Raw genomic sequence first — 27,903 nt, 5'->3', positions numbered from 1 at the left:
TATTAAGTACATCATGCTAACGTAACGTGACAACCACCCAATGGCGAATGTTCTGCTTATGAATATTGATTACTCGTGCTGACGTTTCGTTGCTACCTTGCTTGGTTACCTTCCTAAGGCAAAAGCCTGAGTTATGAATATTTAAAAGCAAGCCTTCGCCATAGTAGAATTCATCTTTACCGGGAAAAGGAAAGGATTGCGGAGAGAGAGAGAGAGAGAGAGAGAGAGGGAGGGAAGCGAGGTTATTCGCCCGCCCCTCCCCCACCCCCCGTCCTCCGGCGCTCGGATGCTGCTGCTTCTGCCATCATCACCGCGAGATGCGCGTCAAACTGGCATCATCAGCATGTAGACCCACATCTCTCCTTCACCCATCACTCTATCAATCAGCGCCAAAAAAAACAGCAACGATGTGACCAAAACGACCCTACTTTACGTTCCCGACAGCACAATACGCCGTTTTTAACAGATTAATTAATGCGGACATGGTACAATCTCATCTGCATCATTCAGGTTTTCTTCCGCATAAGATGAAGTGGTCACCACCGTCTGCTGCCTCCTGCTCCCTTCATTTGATTTCTATTCGGCACCGTTGCGCATCATCTGCATTTGGAATAGCGTAAAGGTCAAATGATGTGACTTTCATTTTTGTGTTCTCCATGATGGGCATGATTTGAGGATAAATCACTGGATATCATTCCGTTTTTCCTGCCTTTTTTTCCGGCTCAACGTGAAATGTCCTTGGAGCATGGCCTGCGCGGTGAGTGAATATATTTGTTCATGGATACATGTTCACAAGTGCCTTGAGGTGTCAGCAGGGTATGTTTTATGTTTGTCTATTTGTTGCAGTCGAGTGTCTGCTAATGTATAATTAAAGTGCTTTATTATTATAATATCAGTAGGGAAGCATTACAAGGGAATTATCATCATCATTTACTGTACGCCCAGCATATTTATGCTGATATTATTCACCAATATGACTTTTTTTTTGCCATGAGTGTAGCTATTCCTGATTGTTTAACAATCGTTTTTAATGTCGTTAAAATGAAATGGTAATAATCAATAGCCTAAATAAATATATAGATATAGACTAATAATAATAATAATAAAATAATAATCACATATAATAATACAGTAGGCTATTATAATCAGAAATTTGACAAGACTTGCATTATCAACACTAGCATGTATTTAAAAATATTATCTTCGTTATTGTGCCATAAACTTAATTAAGAGCTGTGAATCTCTATATAGGCTACCTGTATAGGTAAAAATTAAAATAAAAATAAAATAAAAGTAGTTATGGGTAGACTGAAAAGCAGGTGGTGGATGGATGTAACCTTGCTGTCTGGTCAGTTTGTGCAGCATCTCATTTTAATCCCCTCTAAATGCTTTTAATATACATTTGATTTACCTTCCTCTTGCCGTGATTAAACCGAAATAAATCATAACACAAATGCTACAGGCTCTGTCATAAGCTCTGAGCAGCTGTACAGTGGGCCAAGGTGAACATCTGATTCCTGAAGGTTACCAGGAAAGGGCATCATCTTGTTTAAAGAGCGTGTTTGTTGAGGAATCTTCTGGCCATTTTTAATAAAAGATGAGGAGGCGCGCACACAGATTATGGGTTTAAATGTTCAGTAAAGTTGGTGTCACAGCAGGGAAATGGAGGCGCAGAGCTCAAGCGGATTGTAATGTCATCCAAAATTGCAGGCCTGATGGCTGGTAGTGTTGCCTTCGTAAATCTGTTCTGCAGTGGGATTGGGCAAGTGTTTATGTGCGCATGCGCAGGCGTCTCGTACTGACTGAGTGAAGGCAGATTTTGCGTCGAGAGGCGGTACTGTAAAGTAGCCTGCATGGGTTGGGGAGAGATGCACATATACAACGCTTTTATCTAGAGAGAGTATTTCAAAAGGCGTTTAGATAAAGAGTAATTGTCCTCGTTTTTCATCGGATATTATGTAAACAATCCATTGCAGTAGGTGTGCATGATGAACACTTGCCTACTTGTTTCCCACAAAACTACCTACACCTGTGACTCCTCGGTGAGAAATGCCACCTCCACATTTCGAGACGTTTAGTTTAAATCATTATTTTGTCGACTTTTGAACAATACCATCTGACAAAAAACTAAAAAATATGTTCATATTGTAATCTAGGAAAAGTAGATTTAAACATTAGGTAGCCAAGGAGATACCGCGTAGCCTACCAAATTACTAGGGTAAACAATAAGCATAAGTAAAATTATACTTACACGCATTCAACTATCTGTTCATATATATTATGAAGGCAGATAGATGAAAAGTTGTACCCAGGAGATGGAGATTCTTGTCATAAATGCTTAATATTTTTTTTTAACAATAATAACAATAAAACAATTTTTTTGTATGTTGCCTTTTCGATATGTTTCATAATTGTTTTACGGTTTAAATTGTTGAAAAGCCATTAAATAGCCTTTAAACAACAATTTTATAATATTTCACGCAAAATTTCATGAATTTTTTTTCTCAAATCATTGTATACCTGCTATATTTTGTGATAATGGTTATTATTTATGATTAATGAGCCTGAATTTTTTTTTCAATTGTTTTTATGATTTCAAATAATTCTCCTCAAATCATTGTCTAGCTATCTTTTAAAAAATATTTTATGATAATAATGTTTGTGATTCGTTTTATTTTTTATAACATTATTTTTAATGAAATAAATGTATATGTGTCTATTTTGTCTCAAGGTGGCATCTTGCTTACTTGCATTTCACAGCTGTCTGTGTTTTTGGTTTGACCAAGTTCATAGATGAATGTTTAACATTCTTTTTTTCCCTTTTTTTTGTACCTCAGGTTATTTACCGACGTTATTCCTGTGTCACTAGATCCCCTTTATTGTTTAATAATCAGTAACACTTGCTTCATTTGGTCTTCATAGAGATGGATTGGCACAATGGCTACCACTTATTTTGCTGATTTTTTCTTTATGGGGGGATATTTCAGGGGAACCCCTGCTACCACACCATAGAATAGAAATCCCCAAACAAACTGACAATTCATGTCTCAATATGGAGAACTACATAGAGAACATCTTAGAAATAGGTGAGGACGAATATATATAGGACAAAAGAGATAACACATTTTCCCAGGTACCCATCTCTTAGCTTATAGTGTCTGCTAAAAAGCTGCCAGTCTTCCAAAACCAACACACCATCATGGGGGATCTGGGCAACAGCACGGTAGAGTTCCACCCTAAGAAGCCAGGGATGGACAGAGGAGACATCGAGGGGGATTTCGGGATGACAGTGGACGAGTTGAGCTCGCTGATGGAGCTCAGGGGACACGAGGCCCTGCAGAAGATCCAGGAGAGCTACACAGATACAGAAACCATCTGTCACAGACTCAAGACTTCACCTGCAGATGGTGAGTAGCACTAGTTTCGACATGTGACCATATCTCTTGCTCAATTACATAAGATCACACGTGCATCCTGAAATATACAGACATTTTCAGCTATTAAAGAAGCTATTGAGCTATTGTAAAAATGAAGTGGTCCTTTACTCACTCTCAGGTCATTCAAAACTGTATGATTTTATTTCTTCCGTGGAAAGCAAATGGAATATTTTACTGATTGCTGTGTACCATGCAGTTAGTCCCTACGGGGACTGAGGCTTTTATCAGAAAAGATGCATAAGCACCATAAAAGTATCGTAAAAGTGGTCCATTAGACTTGTGCAACATATTCATATACGTCTTCTGTAGCCGTACAATAATTTTGTGTCGGGAACGGACCAAAATTTAAGCCGTTATAGACTTTAATGTAGTGCACAAAATTCTATGGACCATTTTATGATACTACTTTCATGGTGCTTTCATGTCCTATTTAAAGCCTGAAAGACTAAGTCCCCATTCTTTGTAACTGCATGTGAAAAGAGCAACCAGTTCAGTTCTTCAAAACTACCCATTTTGTGCTCCACAGAAGAAAGTCAGTTATACAGGATGAGTACATGATGACAGAATTCCTGTAAATCCAGATGCACTTATATTCACTAACACTCCTTTTCAAAACAAGCCTGTCTTCACAGAAAGAATACCAAATGCCAGGCACCTTTATCTGCTTTTGAAAGCCCATGTTTTCAGACGAGAGCATCTTTCTGTTATGCTGTTTTTCTCTTTGCAGCAATTTTTTGTTTTCAGAAATTCAAGTCCCAGTTTTTCAGAAATGTGCCTTTATACAACATCATTGGATTTTTCAAACATAGTTTCATGTTTTATTAGATAGCTTTATAAGTTATGGAGTATAACAGAGTTGATATTGCTTTTACATTTCATCATTTAGCAAACGCTTTTACCCAAAGTGACTTACAAATGAGGAGAACAAAAGAAGCAATTAAGCCAACAAAAGGGCAAAACAAATTTCATAAATGGAAAAATACATAGAATAGAAAGTGTTAGTATTAATAGGTCGTGTGGACCTGAAAGATGCATCTTTAGCCGTTTCTTTAAAATGCTCGGGTTGAGTTTGGCAGGTCATTCCACCAGCAGGGAATGTTTTGTTAATTTAGTTAGCTAAGATTTTTGTTGAATCTTTTATTGCTGTGGCTATTCTGGGTAGATGATCCTACTTTGCGCTCTGATAATAACATTGATTCACATCTTGTTCCGACCACTTGCTTTCAGACCAAGTCATGCGGTCTGCCTACATCGCTATTTGGCAGCCAGGATGAGGTTACTTTAAGTTTATTGTAAAGCTCTTTTTCCTCCTTTAATGCTGCTCTTTGAAAAACATCTCTTTAGAAACCGTGACAGGGATACAAAAAGAAAAGCTTACGGGCATGGATGGAAAGATGAAAGAGTAGAAGAAAGGGCTGGATGTACTGCAAAAGTCTTTCAATGTTGGTATTCTGTAGAAAGAGAATTGCATTGCTGCATCTTAGTTGTCTTAATTTTCTTGTGTATATTGTGCCATGAACAGAGACTGAATGAATTAACTGGGGCAATTGGAATGAGTTAGGGAAATGATTTCCTACAAACCTTTGGAGTAACTCAATTAGGCTTTACAGTGAGTGAAAGGGAAGCTCTGATGGGAGATGAGAGGTTGCCAGGGGCAGCAGGTGATGATTGGCAGCGTGAGGATTCAGAGAGTGTGACAGTCTGTCTGGGTCTTGCTGCCAAAAATCACACCCTGTGGTGCATCCGAAACACACTGACTTAACCATCTGTGCCCTGTGTTCTCTTGTAATGTCCTCTTCCCTCCCCTCCTGTCACCATAAGAGGTCAGGGATTGGTGCTAAAAGAACTGAGTGATGACTAATGAGAATCCAGGAAGTTCTCAAAAGCGTTTGCATGGAGAGAAAAAAATCCATTAATGAATGAATTTAGGGTTTTTCACACCTTACACCAGTGTACATGTTCTTGGATTGACTATTTTTGCATTAAAACAAATCCTGTTAAATTTGGAGGAAAAGAATTGTGAAAATGTTTCAGGCTTTACAGGTGGACAGTTTGGTGTGAGTATTTTACATTTAATTTAATGACATTATATACCAACGTTTTTCACTGAGTTTCTGTTAGTAAAATTTGAGAGGTAACAATGACTTTTATTGCCATCTTTCCTTCTCAAAAGGACTATCGGACAATCCTGCGGACTTGGAGAAACGTCGGCAGGTGTTTGGAATGAACTTCATCCCTCCTAAGAAGCCCAAGACCTTCCTTCAGCTCGTGTGGGAGGCTTTACAGGATGTTACCCTTATAATCCTGGAAATTGCGGCCATTATTTCCCTCGGACTGTCCTTTTACCAGCCGCCTGGAGGGGACAGTGAAGGTGACTTGGTCTTAAGTATTCAGCGTTAAAATAGTAAAAATTATCAAAAATTAAAACAAAATCTATCAACATTAGAACAGGGATTGCTGTCCTTCATCGGAAGCTCAGGAAAAACGGGGGATATGTTTTAAGTCATAGCCTCATTTAAATTTCCCATTAAAAGTTCTGGTGACCTTTAATTTGCCAATACTAACACTGCAACTTGTACATGTTTATTTCATAACATTTTAGCATATGTTTGTCTCTAAAAGGCTCTTGTGTGTCTTGTGTTGTTCCTTTACGACCATATCTGGGTGTAAGCACCAGTATAGTTGCATGGATAGCTAACAAATCAAAGAATAAAAGGAATGGAGTGAGAGATGGATAGATAGATAAAAGAACCTAAAGGATCACAAGTAGACACTTAAACTCCCTGTCCTCCCACACATTTTTACCTTTCCGTCTCTTTTCTCTCTCTCTCTCCAGCATGTAGTAATGTGAGTGCAGGTGCGGAGGACGAGGGAGAGGCGGAGGCGGGCTGGATCGAGGGCGCAGCTATCCTGCTCTCTGTGTTCTGCGTGGTGCTGGTGACGGCGTTTAATGACTGGAGCAAAGAAAAGCAGTTCCGTGGCCTGCAGAGCCGCATCGAGCAGGAGCAACGCTTCGCTGTGGTGCGGAACGGCACAGTCATTCAAATCCCTGTGGCTGAGATGGTGGTGGGGGATGTTGCCCAAATCAAATATGGTCAGTAGAGTTCAAAACTGTCTCCTCAACCTGTTTTTTTTTTATAAAATAAATCTTGCATGCAACAATGTTTCTGAATTAAAGGGTTGGTTCACCCAAAAATAAAAAATGATCTTATCTTAAAGAGAAATGGTGGAGGAGCTTGAGTTTGTTGCCCTATTTGTTTGAACTGTGAGAGGCGTCAACTCTCACCTAAGCTTACGCTACTCCTACATCCTACATACATTTCGCCCCCTTAATGACCCTCGGCAGACAGTCCGTACTGTTCTCAGTTCAGTGTACTGTTGGACTAACTTGAGCACTGAATGAGTTGGAGTGATTGTCAGGCACGTCTGAAAGTGAGATTTGACTGAGTAACTTGTATATCTGTGCTGACTTCAGTTGGTTCAGTCCGATTTGGGGAACTAGTTCAAACAGCTCACTAAAAAGAACCAGTTTAAAAGAACAATTCACTAAAATGCACCTAAACTAAACGTGACGCCCCCTATTGTTGAGTGAGGTGCCGACAACTGTAACCCTGAAAATGAAATGACAATTTTCATTTCCACAAATAATGCAAAAAAAAAAAAAAGACAAATGAGTGCAAACAAATGCTAAAATGAAATAAAAGGTATTACACATATTTTGGTGGTTTAATTATTTTTTTATTAACAATTTAATTATGTATTTAAGGCGAGACACCACAGGCAAAATCTATCGGTCAGTTTTGAGATTTTGGGCAATTATGTTGTCATACAACTATAATGTAGTTTCAAACTAGTGGAAAAGACTATTTTCAGATTTATTGAGTGATAAATCCCAAATCTCCAAAATCCCTTCTGCAAAAACCTTTAACTCTAATTTGTCAACAAAATTGAATAAAGAGTTTGAACCTGGCTTTATCCAATGTTCAGATTTCTGTTCTAGAAATGTATGCAAATTAGTGCATATTTAATTATAGAATGCCTCATTTGCATATTTAAATATAAAAATAAAAAAAACTTGTAAAACTAAATTTCTTTGCAATTCATAATGTAATTGATCAACTTGGGAAGCATGGTGATGTCTATTAGTTTTTTATACCCTATTTACCTGTGGTGAAGTTTAAATAATCGAAATAATTTACATATAAGTGTAGAATCTTTTTTAAATCCTTAAGATTATCCTAAATTATGCATATATATATATATATAGAGAGAGACAGACAGAGAGAGAGACAGACAGACAGAGAGAGAGACAGACAGAGAGAGAGACAGACAGAGAGAGAGACAGACAGAGAGACAGACAGAGAGAGAGAGACAGAGAGAGAGAAAATGTGAAGATGCCTTTGAATATTTCATTCATTAGAGGAAGTAGTATTCAAAGCCGCTAAGATGTAATTGATCTGTTACTGTCACTCTGGGGTCCCATAGGCGACCTCCTGCCTGCGGATGGTGTTCTCATCCAAGGGAACGACCTCAAGATCGATGAGAGCTCCCTCACCGGAGAGTCTGATCACGTAGGCAAATCCATCGACAAGGATCCCATGCTGCTGTCAGGTAGGGAGTAAAGGTTATGTAAGTGAACATATGTTTGCGTGGGGTTGTGTGGACTGGGTCGGCCATATGGCCATGGGTTGTGATGAATGTTTGTGTGTTTTTCACATAAATAGTTCTGGTTATTCAGAACCATCCAAATACTGAAAGATATTCACCATCTGTTCAAGAATTCAGATGATTTGGAATGCAAACAGATCATTGGAGCAGACTAGTGGTTAAAAATCCAAAAGGTGGCAGGTTTGAACATGCAAAGGGTGTTTTGTTTGTTTGAGCAGGACCCTTAATCCCACGGGCACTATTCCCTTTACTTACATGGCGACATCACATGTGTATAGTATACTGTAAGTCTTTATTGTGTTTAAAAAAAATCACCAATATCAATTAATTTAGGATGACACTGTTGCAATCCATCTAAATTGAACCAATTTGCTGCTTGGGGGGATGGGTACTTTGCTCGCAAAGTATTTTGTCAATACTTTAACACTCAGGTTGCACAGTGCTTGGGTTAAATCTCATTGACTGGTTTAATGAGATAATGTCCCTGAGGTCTGATAAACAGGTTAATCAGCTACTTCCCTCATCTCTGCTTCCTGGAGAAGGGCTCAGATTTGTGTTCGGCCCTCCAGAGACCTGCTCTGCCACTTCTTTCTAATGATCACAGCTCACCAGAGAAGCATCTGTTTCTCCGCTTGGCCACACACACACAGCGCTACCCCACGCCCTCAACCTCAACATAATCAAGTGTGAAAGAAAAATGGGAAATGGAATCTATGGAAACATAACTTGCTTTTAGGCAGTTATGTGAAAAATGCATGTGTAACCTGATTAGAATGGGCTTGCATAAATAAATTGACGTTAACGGAGAATTATCAGTTAGAATTTGTGCAAATATTTTTTTGGGAATATCATTAACTTCCTTGAGTGTCCAATTCAGAATCACTTGGTTTACCTATATTTTCAGCAAATATTTGAGTGAAACGGTGAATTAAAGCATGTACACTATACCGCTCAGATAAAAAAAAAAAAAAAGAATACTTTTATTCAGCAAGGAAAGTGACAAATTGACAGTAAATACATTTAAAATGTTACAAAAGATATATACATCAGCTTTGCTATCACAGAAATAAATTGCATTTTAAAATTGGAAGCAAGAAGTTCTGACCTTTTGGACAAAGGCGTCATATGATCCATGTCACAAATTCATTTTATATATTTTATTTTATTTCAATAAAAAAAGATTTTTTATTTAATTAAGATTTCCACGTTACCCCAGTAATTATCTCTTGCTGCACATTTTTGAACTTTAAAATGACTAGTTTCCTTGGACTTGTTTCTTGTTTTATTGACAGGCTTTTTCTGTCGTTCATCAGCTTGTGTAATTAATCATCAAGGAGCGCATATTATTTTCTCTGTCACAATGGGAGAGGCGGCTCTTCTCAACAAGTATGTTTGAAGGCTTCTGTTGTGAAGAAGGAAATGCACGCTGCAAAAAATGATTGTCTTAATCAGTCATTTTGTCTTGTTTATCCCTGTGAAACATCTTTTCTCATTGGCAATAGTCATAAACATCACTAAAGTGTGTTCGATGTAATTCTTAAAAGAAAAAACAATGGTGTAGGATAAACGCTTCTCAGGTAGTTTTTTGGGTAACACTTTACAATAAGGTCTCATTCGTTAACATTAGTTAATGTATTAACTAACAGGAACTAACAATGATGCAATACATTTGTTACAGTATTTATTAATCTTTGCTAATGTTAGTTAATAAAAATACAGTTGTTCATTGTTTGTTCATGTTAGTTCACAGTGCATTAATGTTAACAAATACAACTTTTGATTTTAATTATGTATCAGTAAATGCTGAAATGAACATTAACTAAGATTAATAAATGTTTGTTCATTCTTAGTTCATGTTAACTTAAGTAGTTAACTAATGAAACCTTATTGTAAAGTGTAACCATTGTTTGTTTAGTTTTTTAACAAATATCGTTAAGGGTGTTTCGATATTTTTACTAGAAAGCGAGACAAAATACTGGTAAAGAAAGAAAGAACTAATGTGCAGCGAACCCGGGAACAAAGAAGCAATCTGGCACAGTTTAATTGTATTACACGCTAAGAGGAAAGGCCATGGAAGAGACTTCAGCCTTAATTTTGATCCTTGGTTTAGACAAGTGCAAGGGTTAATGTGAGCACAACAAACAAACACAATACATTACATGAGGAGGTTATCCGTGACTCATACAATGAAATGAACATTTATAGGCTTATATTTCCCCTTAACCTCACTTTACAAATACCAAGTTAAGGCAGTGTTTTTTTAGATATGGATTTTTAGGTTTTTTATGGATATGAATTTAAAGGTTTTTATGACACCTTTAAATCCCTAAAATCATTGTATAAAAGATGACATGTAATTAATTGTTTTAGATTAAACATCCTCTAACTGGAGACACCTGAGCTTTTAGTCATTCTATGCTCAAAATATATACAAAAATTAAAATTGAAATCTTTTAGTCACTTGCTAACTCTTTTGAGTCACGAGATGGCGCCAATAAGCTATTTTAATTTGTGTTGGTATGAAAAGTGGTAACTGGTGTTTGATGGGCGTTTTAAGGGAATAGGTATGAAAATATTTACTGTATTCTACTGTATTTTCAGGCACTCATGTAATGGAGGGGTCAGGGAAAATGGTGGTGACCGCTGTTGGTGTCAACTCTCAAACGGGAATCATCTTCACCCTCCTGGGGGCCGGAGAGATGGAGGAAGAGAAGAAAGACTGCAAGAAAGGTTGGCGTCTGACAGTTCTTTGAAAATATTTTATATATGATTAAAAACTGAGCATGAATGAACATGAACATTATAAAAGAAAAATCCATTTGCTTCAATACCCACATAGAATGATCCAGATTCAAAATGTCTAATGTTCTGGGTCAGTTCTATTTCGATGCACTGAAATGCTCAGAAATGTTGCTCACTCATTTGAGTTGATTTTTCATTGTTTTTGTTCAGCATTTAGGTTTTTATTTTATGTCTTTACATACCACCTTCGTTTTTGTCCTATCCAACAATTCTATCAGAGGTCAATAGTAATTCATCCACGCAGTTCCCCAGTGTTGAAGCCAAAGAACACAACATCATAAATGGTAGGTGACATTCACAATAGAGAGAGACTCATAAACAGACATCCTGGTTTTAACTCCCCATATCTGTCAAATATTATCCCTCCATGTTTTATGTTTTCTTTCTCATGTCTTTATTGTTCTCTCATGTCAGCTACATTGATCTCAAGCAGCAGAAACAATTTTTATTTTTTTTGGTTTAAATGTCTGCATTAACTTTCACAGGGAAACAAGATGGGACCCTGGAGAACAATCAAAATAAAGGTGACTTTCAAGACTGAGGTTGAATTGAGTTCAGATAGATTTATGATGAGATGAAGTCATTATACAGGCTATTTCAGAATTAAATACTACATACTGCACAGTATACACTGTATACTGCCTACTATTTGTTTCCAAAGTTGTATGTGAAATAGTGTAACAATAAGCATTTCAAATCATTGCATGCAACAGTACATTACTGTCACTTTGAGCTCAGCTTAATTTGCATGTAACGAGTGTCATCCTGCAATTATATTGGCCACCATATCGGTATCGGCCTATATATGTTAATTTTTAATGTTATCATCATCTTTATATGGAAGTAATGTTGTCCAATTACTTTGCATTATTTAAGCATTATTTGATTTATTTGTGAGGCAATAGATTTTTTTTTTGATAAGGAAAGTTGACCATAGTAGTGTAAAATTCATTTTAAAACTGACACTGGTTCAAACTAGGCTACTGTACTGTACATGTTTGATTTATGTTTAAGTGTTTGGGACATGGCTTTTAATGGTGAGACTTTTTTTTGTAATCAGGCTCTCAAAAATAATATAAAAGTTTGGATTTAGATTTATCGGCCAATATATCGGTTATCGGTTTTCAAATATAAAGAATTATCGGCTATTGGAATCGGCCGAAGTTTTCATATCGGTGCATCCCTAATGAATTACTTTGTAAAATGTCTTGTCAGTCAGATCAAATAATGATAGTGTGAGCAGGATACAGTGTATATGCAAACCGCAAAATAGTGTGTAGTATTGTAACTAAGTGCTATTCTAAACATTTCCAATAGTTACCTGTGATTCTGCCTGCCTGATCACTTCGTCTCTTTGACCTACTATAGCTAAGAAACAGGATGAGGCTGTTGCCATGGAGATGCAGCCTCTGAAGAGTGCAGAAGGTGGGGAAGTGGAGGAGAAAGAGAAGAAAAAAACCAGTGTGCCCAAGAAGGAGAAATCAGTTCTTCAGGGCAAACTCACCAAGCTGGCAGTGCAAATCGGGAAAGCAGGTGGGGAGGTCTGCTGTTAGGATGTTTTAGGTCAAGTTCTTCCGGTAGTGTACATTTTGGTCTGAAATTATTTGGTCTTAAATTTTCGACTCTTACTAGGTGTGCTATTACTTTCTTAGCAATCAGATGTATTAATTATTTCAGGTCTGGTGATGTCCGCCATCACTGTGATTATCCTGATGCTGTACTTCGTGATCGAAACATTCGTCATTCAGGGACGGGTGTGGCTGACGGAGTGCACACCTATTTATGTGCAGTACTTTGTCAAATTCTTCATCATCGGAGTTACAGTTCTGGTGGTGGCTGTGCCAGAGGGTTTGCCACTGGCTGTCACCATATCACTGGCCTATTCCGTAAAGGTTAGTCAGAAATGAATAACTGGCATTTTTGGTAACGTTATGTTGAATGGAACATTCAACAAGTCCATGGAAGTGTCATTTACACACATACTCACATTGGCTAGTGCTCTTAACATTTGAACACATCCCATCAATGTCTTTCCACAGAAAATGATGAAGGACAATAACCTGGTGCGTCATTTGGATGCCTGCGAGACTATGGGCAATGCCACGGCTATTTGTTCAGATAAAACAGGGACCCTCACCACAAACCGGATGACAGTGGTGCAGATTTATATACTGGACCAGCACTTCCGTGACATCCCAACACCAGATCAGATTAACCCCCGGACACTGGAGCTCGTCACCAGTGCTATTGCCGTGAACTGCGCCTACACCTCCAAAATAATAGTGAGAGGCTTTTACTAAAGCAGTAAACCAAGAGAGGCCATGCAGTGAAGTTTTACAACCCTCATTTCATCCTTTCATTCACCATTCCTTCCTCTCTCTTCACCTCTTCCCTTAGGTTGCAGATAAGGAAGGTGGGCTGCCCAAACAGGTGGGTAATAAGACAGAGTGTTCTCTGCTGGCACTTGTGTTGGACCTGAAACAGGACTACCAGGCTGTGAGGGAGCAGATCCCCGAAGAGAAGCTCTATAAAGTCTACACTTTTAATTCTGTTAGAAAATCCATGAGCACCGTCATTCAGATGCCTGACGGAAGCTTCCGCTTATACAGCAAAGGAGCCTCTGAGATCCTGCTCAAAAAGTAAGTTCTGTTGTCTTTGTGTACGTGGTGATTTTGGCTTGTCCAACCTGTGTTTTTTTTAAATCACAATAATTATGTTGAAATGGTAAAGTGACATGTAGTCTGTATGTACTAAAAAGTATTAAAACTTATTTACACTATATATACGACCATTCAAAAGTTTAGTTTGAGATCACTACGACAACACTGCATTACTGTTTCCCCACTTAAATAAGCAGGCCAGCTATTTTAATAATAAGAAATGTTTCTTGAGAACTAAATCATCATATTGCAATGATTTCTGAAGGATCTGAAATTCACTAAAAAAGTCATTTAAGTTGAAATAATATTACACAATATTACAGTTTTTACTGTATTTATGATAAAAATAATGCAATGAACACAAGAATCTTCTTTCAAAACTGATACTGAAGTTCTGATATTGATAATCAACATTTTGTGAAGGTTAAGTTAATTTCACTGGCCATTTGTTAAAAAAAAGTTAAAGCCAAGGACTATCTTTCTTTAAGGCCTAATTTGTGGAATGCCAAGTAGAACAGAAAAAATCAGCCTTGATCAATAAATATTGAATTCAGAGACTGTTTTAACCCTACACTGCTGGAAGAGTGGAGAGGAATGGAGAGAATATGAGTGTTCTGAGGTTTACACTTTTTGTTCTGCATGTGGCTTTGAGGTTGCCACTAATTTTGATATTAATCCTTTTTGAACAAAGTTTTATTTTTCTGAAGATTAGTAGCATGTACAGACAGCATGTTTGTCAAATAAAAGAGTGTAAGTGTTTTAAGGAAGTAACAATTACACCTCACCTCCTTCCAGCTGGCTTTTGGGTAAATATGAACAGTGCAGTCTTTGTCAAAAAAAAAAGCAGCGTAAAACGAAATTAAACAGTTCTGCTTTCATCTCAGGTGCTCCTTCATCTTAGCCCGTGACGGTGAGGTTCGTGCTTTTAAGCCACGGGACAAAGATGAGATGGTGAAGAAAGTGATTGAACCGATGGCATGCGAGGGCCTTCGTACGATTTGCATTGCTTATCGGGAGCTTCCAGCTGACCCCATGCCAGACTGGGATAACGAGACAGATATTGTCTCCAACCTCATCTGCATCACCGTGGTCGGCATTGAAGACCCTGTTCGACCGGAGGTATGCAGACCAGTTTACTTAGATGTCTGTTTCCTCTGTTTGCAGTTCTCCTAAGATACTACACCTACATTTTAACCTCTAAAAAATATTTTATGATATATGAGGGATATTTATGACACCGAAATCTGTTCTGAAATCTAGTTTGCTGATTGTAATTCCAATCAGGTCCCAGATGCCATCAAAAAGTGCCAACAAGCAGGCATCACTGTGCGTATGGTGACGGGTGACAACATAAACACTGCGCGTGCCATTGCTGTCAAGTGTGGCATCATCAGTCCTGGCGACGACTTCCTGTGTATAGATGGGAAGGAATTCAATAGGCGAATCAGGAACGAGAAAGGAGAGGTATACAGTACTTCCAGGTTTTATAATTATAAACTTATACAGGAATTATTATTATGAATCTTTTCCTTATTGTCAAGATTAAATCTAAAGACACAACATGCACAAAATTTAAAATGGAATACACAACAGCCAGTGAAAAATATCTAGATGAGTGACGATATATGTAGTTACATACATTACTGTTCAGACATTTGTGGTCAGTAAGATTTTTTTGAAAGAAATTTATAATTTTATTCAGAAAAGGATGGATTAAAATTAAATTGATCAAAAGTGACAGTAAAGACAGTTTTTTTTGTTTTAAAGAGATTTATAATTCAAATAAATGCTATTTCTTTTCATCAACAAAAAATCCTAAAAAAACCTCATGGTTTCCACAAAAATATTAATCAGTAAAACTGTTTACAACATTGATAATATTAATAAATGTTTATTGAGCAGCAAATCACCATATTAGAGTAGTTTCTGAAGTATCATGTGACACTGAAGTAATAATGAGTAATGATGCTGAAAATTCAGCTTTGGCATCATAGGGATGAGTTGCATATTAAAATAAAACAGTTCATTTGAATTGTAATAATAGTTAACAATATTGCATTGCATTTTTACTATATGTGTGCTTAAATAAATGCATTCCAGTTGAGCATAAGCCTTTTTTTAACATTGAAAAAATCCTACCATCCTCAAACTAAAATGTTTTTTAGATGTTTAAATTTTTATTTTAAATTTTTTTTGTAGATTGAGCAAGAGCGCATTGACAAAGTTTGGCCCAAGCTCAGAGTTCTTGCTCGTTCTTCCCCCACAGACAAACACACACTTGTTAAAGGTGAGTCTCTCCCTCAGGTGTGTTCATCCCTTAATGGAACTATCTCATAATCATATGCAGTACAATACAAAAGTGAAATGATCATATTTAAGCTGACTTGAGCAGAGATACCAAGCTTTTCCTGATGTTGATGAACAGATGTTTTGATCTCGATTTTTAAGATTTTTATGTTTATTTTGTGTGTGAAATAAACATAAACATATTCGTGTTCAGGTATCATAGACAGCACCATTGTGGAACAAAGGCAGGTGGTTGCAGTCACCGGTGACGGCACAAATGACGGGCCTGCTCTGAAGAAAGCTGATGTGGGGTTTGCAATGGTGAGAAGATCCACCATTAAATATATATGAAAAATTGCGAGAGGGCCATATATTTTTGAGGTTCTGTTACACAGTGTAATGATAAATCCAAATTAAGCTAAATATGAGACATTCCGTGAACATTAATATTTCTTTAAATCTAAAGGTTTTGGTGGTGGTCAGGTTTGATTGACAGTAAGGTTTATTTCTTTGATTAGTTTAAAAGCCATCTTCCAAACCACACTTCACGTTCATTTGAAAAGTTCATATGACCTGCAGTGCCTTTCATAAAAGCAGTTCAACTGGGAAAATTCAGAATGGTAATATACCGAGTGTGAAAACAAAGGTGTAATTTTTATTTTTTAAATTCAGTATTAAAATAACGAGAATTATAGATGTGTGAATGCTCTTTCTCTGTTTGCATAGGGCATTGCTGGTACAGATGTGGCCAAGGAGGCCTCTGACATCATCCTGACGGACGATAACTTTTCCAGCATTGTGAAGGCTGTGATGTGGGGACGGAACGTGTATGACAGCATCTCCAAATTCTTACAGTTTCAGCTCACAGTGAATGTGGTGGCTGTCATAGTAGCCTTCACTGGTGCCTGCATCACGCAGGTACATGCATACACTTCCATTCAAAAGTTTGGGGTCATTAATATATACACTCACCTAAAGGATTATTAGGAACACCTGTTCAATTTCTCATTAATGCAATTATCTAATCAACCAATCACATGGCAGTTGCTTCAATGCATTTAGGGGTGTGGTCCTGGTCAAGACAATCTCCTGAACTCCAAACTGAATGTCAGAATGGGAAAGAAAGGTGATTTAAGCAATTTTGAGCGTGGCATGGTTGTTGGTGCCAGACGGGCCGGTCTGAGTATTTCACAATCTGCTCAGTTACTGGGATTTTCACGCACAACCATTTCTAGGGTTTACAAAGAATGGTGTGAAAAGGGAAAAACATCCAGTATGCGGCAGTCCTGTGGGCGAAAATGCCTTGTTGATGCTAGAGGTCAGAGGAGAATGGGCCGACTGATTCAAGCTGATAGAAGAGCAACTTTGACTGAAAAAAACACTCGTTACAACCGAGGTATGCAGCAAAGCATTTGTGAAGCCACAACACGCACAACCTTGAGGCGGATGGCCTACAACAGCAGAAGACCCCACAGGGTACCACTCATCTCCACTACAAATAGGAAAAAGAGGCTACAATTTGCACGAGCTCACCAAAATTGGACAGTTGAAGACTGGAAAAATGTTGCCTGGTCTGATGAGTCTCGATTTCTGTTGAGACATTCAGATGGTAGAGTCAGAATTTGGCGTAAACAGAATGAGAACATGGATCCACCATGCCTTGTTACCACTGTGCAGGCTGGTGGTGGTGGTGTAATGGTGTGGGGGATGTTTTCTTGGCACACTTTAGGCCCCTTAGTGCCAATTGGGCATCGTTTAAATGCCACGGCCTACCTGAGCATTGTTTCTGACCATGTCCATCCCTTTATGACCACCATGTACCCATCCTCTGATGGCTACTTCCAGCAGGATAATGCACCATGTCACAAAGCTCGAATCATTTCAAATTGGTTTCTTGAACATGACAATGAGTTCACTGTACTAAAATGGCCCCCACAGTCACCAGATCTCAACCCAATAGAGCATCTTTGGGATGTGGTGGAACGGGAGCTTCGTGCCCTGGATGTGCATCCCACAAAGATGCTATCCTATCAATATGGGCCAACTTTTCTAAAGAATGCTTTCAGCACCTTGTTGAATCAATGCCACGTAGAATTAAGGCAGTTCTGAAGGTGAAAGGGGGTCAAACACAGTATTAGTATGGTGTTCCTAATAATCCTTTAGGTGAGTGTATAAAAGAATACATTTTAAAAAAGTTTTATATTCAGAAAGGTCACATTAAATGGATCAAAAGCGAAGACATTTATAATATTACAAAAGATTTCTATTTCAAATAAATACTGTTATTTGAACTTTCTATTCATCAAAGAATCCTGAAAAAAATATTAAACAGCTTACTGTTTTTAACTGTGTGTGTAGGATTCTCCCCTTAAGGCTGTGCAGATGCTTTGGGTCAATCTGATCATGGACACGTTTGCTTCTCTGGCTCTTGCCACGGAGCCGCCCACTGAAGCGCTGCTCCTGAGGAAGCCCTACGGCCGAAACAACCCCCTCATATCTTTAACCATGATGAAAAACATCCTCGGACATGCAGTCTTCCAGCTTATCATCATCTTCACTCTGCTGTTCGTAGGTACGTTCCAACCAGTATTTGTTGGATACACAAGTTCTGTTCTCTTTCTTCGTCTACAAGGATCATACTCTGTTATCTGCCGTTTTTTATTTATCAGTATTGGTTGATATTGTATATTGTCTTTGGATATTAATTTCATCTTTCCCTGATCTTTTGTGAAGGTGAGAGGATCTTTGATATAGACAGCGGCCGTAATGCTCCGCTTCACTCTCCTCCCTCTGAACATTACACCATCATCTTTAACACATTTGTCCTCATGCAACTCTTCAATGAGATCAATGCCCGTAAGATCCACGGAGAGAGGAACGTGTTCGATGGAATCTTCTCAAACCCCATCTTCTGTTCAATCGTGGTGGGGACCTTTGCAATACAGGTGAACGCATACAAATAGATATTTAAATGTAGATTATTTTATTTCCATTTCTACTTGTTAATTGATCTTTATAAATGATATGTCATATGCACACTGCCACTACTTAGTTTGGAATATTTAAAAGACTTTTAAACGTTTTTTAAAGTCTCTTATGCTCACCAAAGCTGCATTTATTTGATCAAAAATACAGTAAAACAGTAATATTGTGAAATAGTAAAACTGTTTTCTATTATAATATTTTTTTAATGTAATTTATTCCTGTGATAGCTGAATTTTCAGCATCATTACTCCAGTCTTCAGTATCACATGATCCTTCAGAAATCATTCTAAATGCTGATTTGTTATATAGTTGCGCTATATATATTTTTTTACATTGTAAATATCTTGCTTTTTTTTTTACCATTTTTATGTGTCCTTGTTTAATAAAAGCTTTGAAAAAAATAATGCTCACCACAAATTTTTTAACGATAGTCTATGTAGGTGAAATAAAATCTTTTGTGTGGTATGCTATACTTTTTTTAAAAAAGTCTTGTTTTAATTCTTGTATTATTATTATTATGAATCATACATTTTAATATGTAAATGCAATTTTTATGACCTCACATTAATTAAGAAATAAACTATTAATGTTTATTTAATTTTTTTAATTAATTTGTTACACGGCAAGGACGTTTTAACTAGCAAAAAAGCTAAAATTATGAAAAAGTAAAAAAGAAACGGAAACAACTCACAGCACTTCAAATATACACTTTCCCTTATTCATATATTTTGATGCATTTGTACTTCACACACAGATTAATAGAAAACCATTCCACTCCTATATCTCTGTTTGTGATTTGTAGATTGTGATTGTGCAGTTTGGTGGGAAACCCTTTAGCTGTTCCCCCTTAAATATGGAGCAGTGGCTTTGGTGCCTGTTTGTGGGATTGGCAGAGCTGGTCTGGGGACAGGTAAGTGCTGCAGTCGACCGCTTTGCCATTCTAGATGCTCTCAAAAACAGAAAATGAGTTTCAAAAATATCAGCTTTTATTTACTTTACTGTACTTTTTTTCTAGGTGATAGCATCAGTGCCAACACATCATCTGAAGTGTCTGAAAGAAGCGGGCCACGGGCCGGCTCCAGACGAGATCATGGATGAAGACCTAGCTGAGGATGAAGATGAGATTGACCACGCCGAGAGAGAGCTGAGACGAGGACAGATCCTGTGGTTCCGAGGACTCAACCGAATTCAGACTCAGGTGACGTTCAGTCTCCGTCTTTTCCTGTCTGTTTTAATGTTGCTTTTGCATTGTTTCTGACAGGGACAGCCGTTCCCGCTTAGACACATTCTGCCTTAAAATATACCAAATGCCTTCTGTGCCACATGCTCTAGTTTGCGCACTTTTTTCAAAACTTTACTTTCCTCATAACTCAAACATATTTTTCTTTCTTCACCAGCCTTTATAAATTGTTGAAATATAAATATTTAACAAGCTTTCCGTGTTGTAAATCTTAATGTCTCTCTCTCCCTCACTTCATCCTTTATTCTCTCTGCTGCTTGATCACGCTGTTTTATTCAGTCCTTTTTGCTCTTCTACTTGCGTCTCCATGTATTATGTTAGTCCTTGGTAATTATCATTGGCCTTTTAGAATTTTTTAATATTAATGTGGTTTGTATGCTCAATGTTTCTTCAAGTAATAGGTACTTTAGTTTTATGATTTACTTTCTGAACCAACAAATGTAATTTCCTCCACATCTCAAAATGTTTACATTCTGTGGTGGAAATGACATTATAATCATTTTTGACTTGAAAAGTCTAATTTCTAATTTAACAGTTTATGTATCCTAAATTCATTCATTCATTCATTAACCATTTCAGTCGTATCCGACTTGCCATACGCGAGAGACCGTCCATGAATTTTTTTGCCGATAATTTTTCCGTGGTAGGTCGCCAGGTCTTTCCCCAACCCTTCCCAATACATGGCTTGGGACTCACACACACACACATTCACACCTACGGACAATTTAGCCTCTCCAATTCACATATACTACATGTTTTTGGATTGTGGGGAAAACCGAAGCACCCAGAGGAAACCCACACTGACACGGGGATAACATGCAAACTCCACACAGAAAGACTTGAATCGGAGACATTCGTGCTAAAAATGTATTTCACAAAATTACAGTTTGATTGGAAATTATAATAAAACATAATAAGTTACACTTAACATTTAAAATGTTTCTGTTTATTTTTTTCTTTACTCATATTTCTCATTATTTTAAGCATGCTTTTCACTGACGCTGTTGTCTTTTTGCTAACTTTACTAGTGACAACATTGTTGGTTGTGATAGAAATTAGTCCACTACTGAGGGACCATCACAATCTGTATAATAATAAAAAAAAGATTATTTCACTTTGACTAGATGTAGTCATTAGAAGTAATATTTGAATGAAAAATGTGGATTCTTTCAAGGATAGAATGATAAAAAAAATTATTTTAAATTACATTCCAATCCAGTTTTCATGTGAGTTTCATAAAACAAAAAGAACATTTAAATCCATTGGTTTTAATAAAAATAAATAAAGTGCTCATAGTTGATGAAACACCCTTAACATCGAACATGCCATGCACATTAAAGGACAAGTTCGGTATTTTACACTTAAAGCCCTGTTTTCAGATCGTTTCTGATGAAATACAATGGTTAAGATTGAACTTTGGACAAATGCTGCTGTCCCGAGAATTTTAGGTTTTTGTGTTAGCACCCCCCCACCTTAACAATGGCTGCATAGGTGCACTGGAATAATCCTTCCTAAAACGCATTAAACTTTCGTTTACAAAGACGTGAAACTCACCGAGTGGTCAGGGGTGTTCACTGATATGCTCACACAAAAATCGCTGCAAAAGATGCTTTCCAACAGGTTTTATCGTAGTTTTTGTCCAACTCCATTGAGTTGTATAGGACGTGCTGTGAGACCGCAGCATCTTTACGGTATTACTCCGCCGCTTCTTCTTCTGCTTCTTCTGTGTATTCAAAGAAATGCCAGTGGTTTGCTTGCAATTGGCAAAGGTGCATTATCACCACCAACTGGGCTGGAGAGTCTATTATTCAAGCTCTCAACGGAAGAATGTACGGGTGTGAGGCGTTTGGAAAAATAGGTCCACAGTTTTACAACGAATGGTGAAACACCTGTTTGAAAGCATCTTTTGCAGCGATTTTTGTGTGAGCATATCAGTGAACACCCCTGACCACTCGGTGAGTTTCACGTCTTTGTAAACGAACGATTTTTCCAGTGCACCTATGCAACCGTTGTATAGGTGGGGGGTGCTACCACAAAAACCTAAAATTCTCGGGACAGCAGCATTTGTCCAAAGTTCAATCTTAACCATTGTATTTCATCAGAAACTATCTGAAAACAGGGCTTTAAGTGTAAAATACCGAACTTGTCCTTTAACAATTTATGAAATGCTGCTTTTCCTGCAAGACGTTCCTCCCTAAAACCCCCAGTCCTGTTCATTTCATTGAGCTCATTCGCCTGTCTGTGTGATGTCCTTCTCTCTCTCCTGCAGATGGAGGTAGTGAGTACCTTCAAGAGAAGTGGTTCGTTTCAGGGTGCAGTGAGACGCCGCTCTTCAGTGCTCAGCCAACTCCATGACGTAACCAATAATTCTACTCCCTCTCACGTAGTTCTCTCCACTGCCAATGCAACTGGTGCCCCCGGGAGTGAGTCCTTACATTCCGTTAACGGCACCTCGTAGAGCCCGTGCACTCAGATGGCTTAGCATTTACACCAACACACACACACGTGCATTGTTGCCTGCCTTCAAACGCACCTAGTCTGCTATATGTTGAGTGTGTGTGTGTGTGTGTGTGTGAGAGAGAGAGAGCAGATTATCATCAGAGCATCTGCTTCATCTCTCTACTTGTGCATTTTTAGTTTGTTTTGCTTATTAGTTTGTCTTTCTTTTTTTCTTTCTTTCTTTCTTTCTTTCTTTCTTTCTTTCTTTCTTTCTTTCTTTCTTTCCTCCTTTCTTTCTTTCTTTCTTTCTTTCTTTCTTTCTTTCTTTCTTTCTTTCTTTCTTTCCTCCTTCCTTGCTACCTCATAACTTAACTTATTTCTTGCTCTTGCTGTTTATTCTGGCTTGATGCTGCCAAGATGGTTTTCTTTTTCTTGTTGCCTTTTTTATTTATTCTCCCGATGCTTGATTTGCCAATAATTCACCCTCAAATCAATGTTGCCTTAAAGGGCTACCAGGATTTCACTTGAAAGAGCCAAACAACAATTGAACTGAATTGAGAAACTAAAGTGGCGATGTTTCATCTGTTTCCTAAATCAAAAGCTGACAACATAGGAACGACGAAAGCAATGGTTGACTTGTAAACCTGCGAGTATAAGCCCATAATGGTTTCTGCTGCCATTTTCATATTAGGGATATTAGCATTAATAGTGCTAACATTTTTCTATCCCGTTCAGGACAAAAAGTATACTTACGGGTGTGTCATGTTTTTTGCTCATGTCATGTTCAGATTCTCCTCTCTCTCTTCACAGGTTTCGTGTTATAACCCACCACACTTGTCATCTAATGAAAATGTCCTGCTAATTGTTAATGCTTGATTTTCTTCACATTAGAAAATCTTTCTTACTCTCTGCTGCTATGATTTATTGTCACAAAACAGCTGTAGTTTTGGACAAAATCTTCTTGAAAGTCATTCTCACAGACTGCGATCTGTATATGAGGGTTTTATGCAGCAAGTGTACCATCAGCATTGCCCTCCAGGTACCAGAAGCGAAACATTTCCAAATCCTTTCAAAGAGAGCATTAGCCCAGCTGGGACCCCCTCGGTTTCATTATCACTTCCCCTTCAATGTTAATCTTCAGTTGCTTTTATTTGTGAACCTTTAAAAATGAAAGTATGAGTACACTTTCGATTTTGTCCTTTTTTTTTTTTTTACAGAGGTTTTTTAGTGTCTTATCCTGTCCTGTCAGTTTTGTCCAGTGTGTCTTTTCCGTTGTTCTTTTTTTCGATTTTGACTTCATTTCATCGTCTTGTAGCATTTTGTGCTATGTTATCTTAGCTTAAATCCAACAGAGAGGGGAAAGATCCAGCTAAATGACTTTCATTCGATATTTTTATAGTTCTAGTTTCACAAAATAATGTAGACATTCTTTGGTGATGCTGCACTAGAGGGCTGCTTCTCAAAAGCTTTTGTTTGGCCGTCACGCCACAACAAAAGAAAATGACTTTGTGCCGTAGGATTAGACCTCCATCCATTTAACGTCTGTGTTTCACCTCCCTTCTCCCCGTCTGTCATGAGGAGTTCTGATGCGATGTGTTTGGGGCTTTTCAAACACAATCCCTTTTCTGTTTTTCCATCCAGTGCCTGAATTACAAAAGATTAGCCGAATCCTCACTGCAGTTAATTTTTAATGTTTTTTTTTCTCCCCTCTTTGATATCATAACCATTATGAATTCTGGGCCTTATACTCGAAAGTTTACACTGTCATTGCTGCGTAGCAAAGAAAACGGCTTTAAATTAAGCATAAACCACAAAACAAATGGCTCTTTGGAAAAACAAAGCTGCAGAAGTGCTGTTGTGTCCATGTTGTGAAGTCCCCTCCCTCTGTCAGTCACATTGCTTTGTGGTCATTCCCAAGCGTGGTTTGGCTATGCATGTAGAATGCGGAGAGCGGGGGAAAAAATCCTGTCTGGTGAATGTGACGGTCCAACATGCATGGTCTCACACACACGAATGGTTTCTTTTCAAGAAGATGCATTTTCACCACGGCTGCTGTAGAATCACACATGACGAGAACGAGGACGTCCGAAAAAGGAATATGGAACAATATGATCAATGTTTTTACTGATTTTTTTTCTTTTCCTATTGAATGTGTACTTGCATGCCATGCATGAACGGGAAGAGGAAACTTGAATTATTGTGCATGGTTGCATGGGAGACAAGTCCCATTTAATGTGTTCATACTTTTGAGGGCATAGAGAGTTTGGTTTTACTTTTTCTTTCTAAAACAACAAGGCAATCAAGAACTTCTAAATGTCCTCATATTAGACTGAGCTAATATAATCAAAGATACCTTGCTTTGTTATATCATTTTTTTTCTCCATTGATTATTGAAAGTGGATTTAATAAAAGACTTACAAATATACCCTATAAATGTAACGAATAGAAAACTGATGTCAGAACAATAAATAATGCTTACAGACACTAATGCAATCTGTTTTTTCAAGAATATTCAATCCGTATTACAGAGTTTGTCAACACCAACAGTATGTGACTACGCATGTCTTTATTTCCTGTATGTGTTGTTTTTGTGCCATGTAGTGTAAACCTCACTTTTTATGTTCTATACGTGTTTTCTCTGTGTGTGTGTGTGTAATGTGTACACTGTGTGTGTTTGTGCCTTCAAAATCATAGTTTGTTTTTTGGTGTTTACTGTCGTTTGTTCGCATGTTTTTTTTTTTTTTTTTAAGTGTTCCATGAATTTGAATCACCTGATATTGAACTGGCAACAGTGAAAGTTGTAATTCTACTTTTGAATTTCGCAGACAAACATGTCTTTTTATTATTTTATTTATTTGGTCATTTTTTTGCTCACTAATTCGACATGTCTTATATCAGAGGTTAGATAAAAGAAATCTAACTTTTTGATCATTATCATTAAAAAAAAAAAGAAAAAAAGAAGAAGCTGAAATTGGTGTGTCATTCATTAGATCTACGTATTAAATGAAAAACAGACAGGGGGCTAAGGCTGCTTTGACAGACCATATTCTCGATATGTATGGTATTGGAACGATTTGTGTTTGCTGTCTTGTGTTAGCTTGACTGTATCTTGAGATTTCTTTTTCCTCTTGTAATTACAACTTGGATTTCAATTATGTTTTTGGGCATCATTCTATAGAGGCTTATAGAATGGCTGTGGAGTTTTGTTTCTTTTCAAAGGCCTACTGCACCGAAGGCCTTAATGGATGTGAAACTTTCAGCTCTCGCAGGTCAGCTAGCTGAAAGTGTGCGAGTAGTGCAAAAGGGGGACTAAACTTCTCTCCACCTCTCTGTCCCTTTCGATCCCTCCATTTTCTTCCCTTTGACATCTCCTACCCCGCACCCTTGACGTATAGATCCGGGTGGTGAAAGCTTTCCGTAGCTCCCTGTATGACGGCATCGAGCGGCCGGAATCGCGGAACTCCATTCACGACTTCCAGGCGCACCCGGAGTTCATCATCACGGACTCGGTCCACAACATCCCCCTGATCGACGAGACGGACGTGGACGACGAATCGGAACGCTCCAACCATAACCACGTGCGTGTGGCGCTTCGTCACCCCGTCCCTAACTCTCAGCCCCAGAGGCCCCCGCGATCCCGCTACCCGTCCCGCCCGCTGAGGCAGCAGAGTCTGCCGGTCACCCTCAACTACAACAACAATGCCACCGAGAGCCGCGTCTACCTGGGCTCGAGCGACACCGGGGCGCCGCACGTTTCCCCCTGCCCCGCGAGCCCTCTGCACAGCTTGGAGACGTGCCTCTGAAGAAAGGTCAGAGGTCGGCGAGTGGAGACTGCCAGCCAGATGGACTGGTGTGGCAGAGAAACAGTTAGGATGTTTCTGTACCTAATCTTTGTTCCTATCACTATCACAGATTCACTGCTTCAAATTGTTTCAGTGGTTCTTTACAGTATGTTGTGTGACCCAAAGACAATCCCGCTCCGCATGAAAGTCACCGATTATGTTCTCATACAGTATGTTGCACTTGAACAAGTACCCAAAATGACGAGGCGGATCTACGTGTGTGTGTAGGATTGGACTCTGACTAAAGATTTTAAAAAGACTGAGCCTATAGAAAGTGTACAAATGGGAATAAGAAAAAAAAAAAAAAAAAAAGGTTATTTGGGGATAACTCCTTTCGCCTTTTAATTAATAACATTATTGTTCCAATTATTATAGTGGTTACATTTCTGCTAAAACTACGACAATTAATACTACAGTTGCTATACTCCAATTATGATACTTCATCGTTTAGCTTTATATAACTATGTTTGTATGTATGACGTAAGTCTGTATGTATGTGTATTTGTTTGTTTGTTTGCTGTTGTTAAAATCCGTGTCTATGTTCTCATTGGTTCCACACGTGGCCCTCTCTCTGTTTTCTGTGTTAGAGTGTGATGTGTATGTCCAATTGAAAAAAAGGAAATGAAATTAAAGAACTTATATCAGCAGCATAAATAAAATAAAATCGAACCATTGGAGGAAAATCTTACAATGCTTCCTGGAAATGACAGGTAATGGTGCAAGGGCATTGTGTTGTCTTTAAAGAGCATCTCACCCATTCCTGAAAACACATATTCCACTGTTCAAAAAGAAAGAAAATAGACTTGCATTTATCAAAGATCTCAAGTACACAAAGATGATGGTTGTAAAAAGTCGTCCACACTGTAGTATATATGGTACAGTATGGTGTATTATGTCATTGAAGCAGATCAGCAAACCCTTAATGGACAAAAAAGACAAATATGGTTGGAAAAGAAATACTTTACTTGAGAAACATACAGAACAAGGACAAGACTTGAGGGGAAATATAAATTATACTGTATATTGTTTATCTGTAAAGATGTTCAAACACAAAAGCAACTATTTTTTTACCAAATCAGATCATGTGGAACCCTTTAATCCTAATCCCTCTTTTATACTTGCATACAAATTAACTAAACATTTGCATTTACCATAAATGTATTTATGCATCTCGGAGATAGGTTTAGTATTTGAAGTTATTTAATTTCCCATCCATCAGATTTTAATTAAAAGCAACTGCAATTTAAAGCAAACATGACATTTCTTTTTGCAATATTTCTCTGTTAAAAAAATAGTAGATAGATTAAAACTATTCTACAGTGTTTGCTTTTTAAAAATGTAATTGAAAATTGCCTGTGTTACATTTCTGTTTGTATTATATTTTCCAGCTGATGAACACTTACAGGCAATCAGAATCCACCCGAGCTCGAGCATTTAAAGCGCCAGACGACATAACAGCAGCGTGCATTGGTGTGGACGCTAATATAGTTATTTACAATTATTAAAACAGTGAGTAAAGGGGTAGATGACAATATTTATATTTT

At 37.9% G+C, this 27,903-nt stretch overlaps 1 protein-coding gene across 6 annotated transcripts; it reads left to right on the top strand.

The window, feature by feature from the left end:
* The first annotated feature begins 261 nt into the window (after window positions 1-261).
* atp2b3a (ATPase plasma membrane Ca2+ transporting 3a) lies at window positions 262-27,871 on the top strand. Of its 6 annotated transcripts, none has more exons than XM_082187295.1 (23): window positions 262-757; window positions 2,838-3,407; window positions 5,611-5,808; window positions 6,274-6,531; window positions 7,923-8,048; window positions 10,707-10,835; window positions 11,126-11,191; window positions 11,393-11,431; window positions 12,276-12,440; window positions 12,585-12,799; window positions 12,947-13,189; window positions 13,305-13,546; window positions 14,452-14,686; window positions 14,852-15,031; window positions 15,767-15,854; window positions 16,068-16,174; window positions 16,580-16,771; window positions 18,212-18,425; window positions 18,587-18,798; window positions 19,641-19,748; window positions 19,854-20,036; window positions 22,348-22,434; window positions 25,913-27,871. In XM_082187295.1, the coding sequence occupies exons 2-23, from the start codon at window positions 3,200-3,202 to the stop codon at window positions 26,318-26,320; spliced, it is 3,903 nt and encodes a 1,300-aa protein (XP_082043421.1). In that variant the 5' UTR covers window positions 262-757; window positions 2,838-3,199; the 3' UTR covers window positions 26,321-27,871. The 6 variants fall into 6 exon arrangements, with proteins under 6 accessions (XP_082043421.1, XP_082043426.1, XP_082043422.1 ...); XM_082187300.1 differs by having other exon boundaries at window positions 22,348-22,501; window positions 25,913-26,076; XM_082187296.1 differs by lacking the exon at window positions 11,126-11,191 and having other exon boundaries at window positions 264-757.
* Window positions 27,872-27,903: the final 32 nt, after the last annotated feature.

Source organism: Leuciscus leuciscus (assembly GCF_965113295.1).
Source record: "Leuciscus leuciscus genome assembly, chromosome: 13".
Classification (NCBI taxonomy): domain Eukaryota; kingdom Metazoa; phylum Chordata; class Actinopteri; order Cypriniformes; family Leuciscidae; genus Leuciscus; species Leuciscus leuciscus.
This window is presented reverse-complemented; position numbering and strand designations above follow the sequence as displayed.